General features: G+C 47.6%; 1 protein-coding gene and 1 pseudogene across 2 annotated transcripts; both read left to right on the forward strand.

Moving 5' to 3' along the window:
* Positions 1 to 463: 463 nt before the first annotated feature.
* Positions 464 to 2,045, forward strand: C07D8.2 (annotated as a pseudogene). The gene is made up of 2 exons: positions 464 to 1,003; positions 1,182 to 2,045. Coding segments are annotated over exons 1-2 (1,404 nt in total).
* A 1,903-nt stretch (positions 2,046 to 3,948) lies between these two features.
* Positions 3,949 to 4,344, forward strand: C56G3.2 (NADP-dependent oxidoreductase domain-containing protein; the record flags this gene model as incomplete). Its single annotated transcript, NM_001381022.1, has 1 exon — positions 3,949 to 4,344. One exon carries the CDS (start codon positions 3,949 to 3,951, stop codon positions 4,342 to 4,344), a length of 396 nt encoding a protein of 131 aa, NP_001367459.1.
* Positions 4,345 to 4,755: the final 411 nt, after the last annotated feature.

Consider the following 4,755-nt stretch of genomic DNA (forward strand, 5'->3'; position numbering starts at 1 on the left):
CGACGTCGCACGCTCAGAAGGCGGCACGACGATCCCACCAACACCAGCCAATGGCGGGGAAGCCAACGAAAAAACGTACACGAGGACAGGTGTCCTTGGCGACACGTATCGTAGGCCCCCTCAAAAGGCGTATCAACCACAAGGTTGACGCAGCCAAGCGTATCTTGGCCGAGACTGAGGCAAAAATGGAAATTCTCCTGAACATGCCTCAGGATCAACTCGTCAGCAGCGAAGACTCGACTTACCTCGACGCACTACTGATTCGTCTCCAGACAATCTTAGTTGCGCTCGAAGGTATGCGCGAGCTTATCTCTGACAAATTCCGTGACCCGGAAATGATGGCCGACACTAATCGCCATCAATATCACCAGGAGGTGCTCGACTACCTCGAAAAGTCATCAACCGCTAGATTCGTAGAGCTAGATTCGTAGAGACTCACGACATCCAAAAGCTTGAGACTGAAATGAGAAGCCGAAACATCCCCATCACCCACTTCGATCCATATCTGCTAGCAACCACCGATGTAGAAACAGGAGCCACCACCGAGGACGATGCCAACGACGAGGAAAGAAGAGACATTGAGGCAACGATCGAGGACCACGCTCAAAACAATGGGCCGTCCAATCATCGTGTCATCTCCGATCTTCGAACTCCTCACGGTAGCACGCCATCTACAGGAACTCCGCGTCTATCTTCACCAGGCATGGTCTGGGACAACGAGGGAATGAGCCTGCACGATGAATTACAAATCGCGAACTTGCTCGACCCCGCGAACCCACAGAGATCTCCAATGGCTCCTGCTGCTCCAACATCATCTGCTGCTGCTCCGACTCTAACTGCTGCTGCTCCGCCGTCATCTGCCAGTGCTCCGATGTCATCCGCTGCCGCTTACCATCTACATGGTCAACATGGTCAACAACTCGGAGCTCCAGCTCATACCAATGGTGGTACTACTCGCCTCCAGCAGCCGCTTGAACATAGGATCCAGACAACTACACAAGGGGTACTCCAAGGGAAACGTGAGCAGCTCGAACAGGGCCCTACGGAGACCCCACTTCTCGTCCAGCAAGCCCCTACAACTACGGGCCCAGGTACGCCAATTACGCCACAAAGAGTTCCGAATGCGCGTGCCTTGCAAACACATCAGGCTATAAACAGCCAGGTGAGTTATCCAAGTGCAGGAGCACAGACTCCTGGCGGCTATCGAAGCTATTGCCACAAGTCAGAGTCAAATGCAATCAGAGTTAACTTCACAAGGCCGCTTAGTACACGTGCTCATTGACAGAATGGAAGCTAAGGAAAAGTTAATTGTGGAACCCAAAATTTTAAATACTACCGTCGCCGAAGAGACCAGTAGACCAGCTATGCCACAGCCAACCCATGAAACGGCTCAGCAACAGCAAACCACTGACTCCGAGTACGAATATGAGTTTGATTCCGACGACAATAACCAGCAACCGCTTACTCCTCAAACACGTACTCAAATCCGATACATCGAGGTGAAGAATAATGGTAGTCACGATACTCAAAACTTATTAAAGTACCTCGGCAAATATGATGGTAACTCAAATATTGATTCATTCCTTACCGACTTCAAAGAATCGGTAATGGAAAACGATAATCTAAATCACGCAAATAAATTTATGATCTTAAAAACTCACCTATTAGGCAAAGCACGTGACTGTATCTCTCGAGACCACGTAGCGGCTAAGGCAATTGAGAAGACTATTGCTTCACTGCAAGCAGTGTTTGGGAAGGATGAAAACAAAACCAGCCTTTTAGCCCAGATCCACACTATCGGTTTTCCACAGTCAGACGTTAAGGGAATGCGTAGGGCGATCGCCAAACACACTATTCTTGCCGAACAGCTAGTGAACATCGGATTAGCAGCGAATGACGAGAGAACTTTTACACCTCTCACATCTCGCCTACCACCCGCTATCCGCACAAGAGTCACTCAGTTTTGGGGCTTGAAAGGTGAAAACGCGACATACCAAGAAATCTTTGACTATGTCACTACTTGTGTTGACGACATGGCAAGATAATCAATCTTGGCCCTTAGACATTTACCAACCGCTGACAATCAAACCGAAGTGGGACCACTAGGGATCCCATACTCAGGTCAACCCAATCACGCCAACGCCACCACCCAGAATCAGGGGGACGGGAAATCTAACGATCAAGGGCTGCATAACACGGGAGGGTGTATGTTGAAAGAACACCAGGGAGACATGAACAATTATCCACCATCCGCTCCACCGGGTCAGCAGTTTTTTCGAGCTAGCCGGGAAGGCCGGCATTTGGGACAAAACCAGCAATAAGCGGTTTTGGGCAGGCAGGGGAGCACATATACGGAGCCCCCTGCCAACAGCTGTTTTGCCGCCAGCCTCAAATGTTTCTGTTCTTAACCCAAATACTCTTTCTCCAACATCCGCTATCCCCACTATCAACCCGCTTCTTACCTTTCCTCCAACACTTTCCGATTCTGCACAAGTCCTAGCAAAGTCAGAAATTGAACATTTCGCAGCACTCATTTCAAGATCAAACCCAGCACACCAGCTGGCGGCGATGTTTGAAAAGATTGCGCAAGACAGCCGGTTACCTTTCATATACAGGTGTACTAAAGAATACAAACGTCTCTTTTTTCCTCATACAGTTTTTGGGACATGGTTATTACTTTTGACACATCTACGAGCCACTGTGCTCAATATGAAAACCTCAACCTCCGCGAATTGCTCTTTATCTGGCTTCAACGGTGTAGTTACTCAAATATATTTTGTATTCCAAGCACATCAGAAAGAAAGAGCCTCTTACCCAATGCTCATCTTATCAACCGCTGGAATACAACCCATTGCCAGAAACCCCGAGCGAGTGCTCCTCCACAAGTCAGACCAAGTAGGCATAGAGTCCACCCGCTTTGAAAGAACTCTAATCCCTGCATCGGTACTACTTGATCGAGGAACACTACTCTTAAACGTTCAGTATGTCATAGAGAGAATTCTAGGATTCATAGGACACTTAGTGTCTGGAAATTGCGTCAATAAGGTGCTAGGAAACGTTGTCAAAAGGTCAAAAACGCCAATTCTCGCATTTCAAAGCTCAGCCTTTTGGCATGAGCCGAGAAAGCCTGATGGATGCGGTAGACCGTATAACATCGTCGACTTTCCATCTGCAAAAACCTTACTCCGCTCCTCCAGAAACTCGCTAAGTACCGTGTTCCCAGAATACCTCCAATGTCAAACTAGAACAATAATCCTAAGCCCCATTTTCAATTTTTTTCTTTTTACCATAACCCCTTAATCCCCACTACTTCTACGATTTAAAACGCCCGCTTAGATTTACACGAAAGGGTAGGACAAAAGGATAATTTCGAAAACCCCGACTTAGACCAAGTCCACGTTGACAGTGAGGATGAAGTTACACTACTTCCTTCACACAACGACGGCCGTCACGTCGACGTTTTCAACCCCGGAGTGTTGTGAGATGGTCCCATCTCCCAATTATCTGGTACTCTGAGACACTCGCGAATACTCCCATCGTGTTCGCCGTACCAGAAAACCTATAAACCGCTCCTTCCAGTCGCTCTATCTCCCCCTTTCTCTAATCTAACGCGCGCCCTCATTTGAATCTCCCGCCAAGCTCAATGGTCTCGCAGCGAGTGTGCGCCGCGGGTCTCACCGCGCGCGCCCTCCTTGCTCGTCCTATTTCGCTGGCCTAAACTAGTTTCAACTCGAGTCCCCTCACTCGTCTCGTCACCGCACCAGCGGCACGTCCTTTCTTTTATAATTCAATTCTTTTATATTTAATCAATTCCCCTAATAGTTTATCACCCGCTTTAGCCGGTTGTACAGCAACCTTCCTACACGGAAGATGCTAACATCCGCTAATGAACACCTGATAACTATTCCCTAATCGACAGTTCCCTTCTCTATTATTCTTAGCTAATAAATGGGGTTTCATGGTAATATCATTCGTTACTCGTTCACACCGCTTATCCTCCTCTTCGCTCGGCACTCTGCAACCGCCAGTTCTCTCTTAGACTCTTCTTCCGGCTTGACCCCAGTTGCGGCTCCCCAACCCGCTACACTGGGCGGTCAACAGGCTTGGACTAATGAACTTGCTCCTGGTAGACTGGAGGGAGCACTTCGTGATTCTCTCAAGAAACTTCATCTAGAATACGTTGACTTGTATCTTGCTCATATGCCAACCGCATTCAGTGATGACATGAGCCAAAAAATCGAATCTTCAGTAGAAGACATCTGGCGTCAGTTTGATGCAGTCTACAAAGCCGGACTTGCCAAGGCTGTCGGTGTCTCCAACTGGAACAACGATCAGATTCGGTAACTTCCTATGCCACGTTGGGAAGCCCCGGTCGAGTGGATTTTACTCTTTCTAATGGACAGTAAGTAATGATGATAAGTATGGTTTTTAAAAACAATTTTTCAGCAAATTAGATTGGGCTTCTGCTCCATCTGAGTTGCGTGATGAAAATGTGCTGGATCTCGCTAAAAAAATACCACAAGAGCCCCGCTCAAATTCTTCTTCACTACGCCCTTGAGCGTGGAATCGCCATCATTCCAAAGTCAGTGAATGAAACCCGTATTAAGGAGAACTTCGAATTGTTTGACTTTGAACCCACTCAGAATGAAATTTCAAAGCTCGAAGGAAGCAAAATTTCCCAACGTCTATTCCTCCAAGATTTGTGAGTTATCAATAACATTTCATGTTAATCTTTTTAATTCAGCACGATCGGCC

The sequence above is a fragment of the Caenorhabditis elegans genome, chromosome X (genome assembly GCF_000002985.6).
Source record: "Caenorhabditis elegans chromosome X".
Taxonomy (NCBI): domain Eukaryota; kingdom Metazoa; phylum Nematoda; class Chromadorea; order Rhabditida; family Rhabditidae; genus Caenorhabditis; species Caenorhabditis elegans.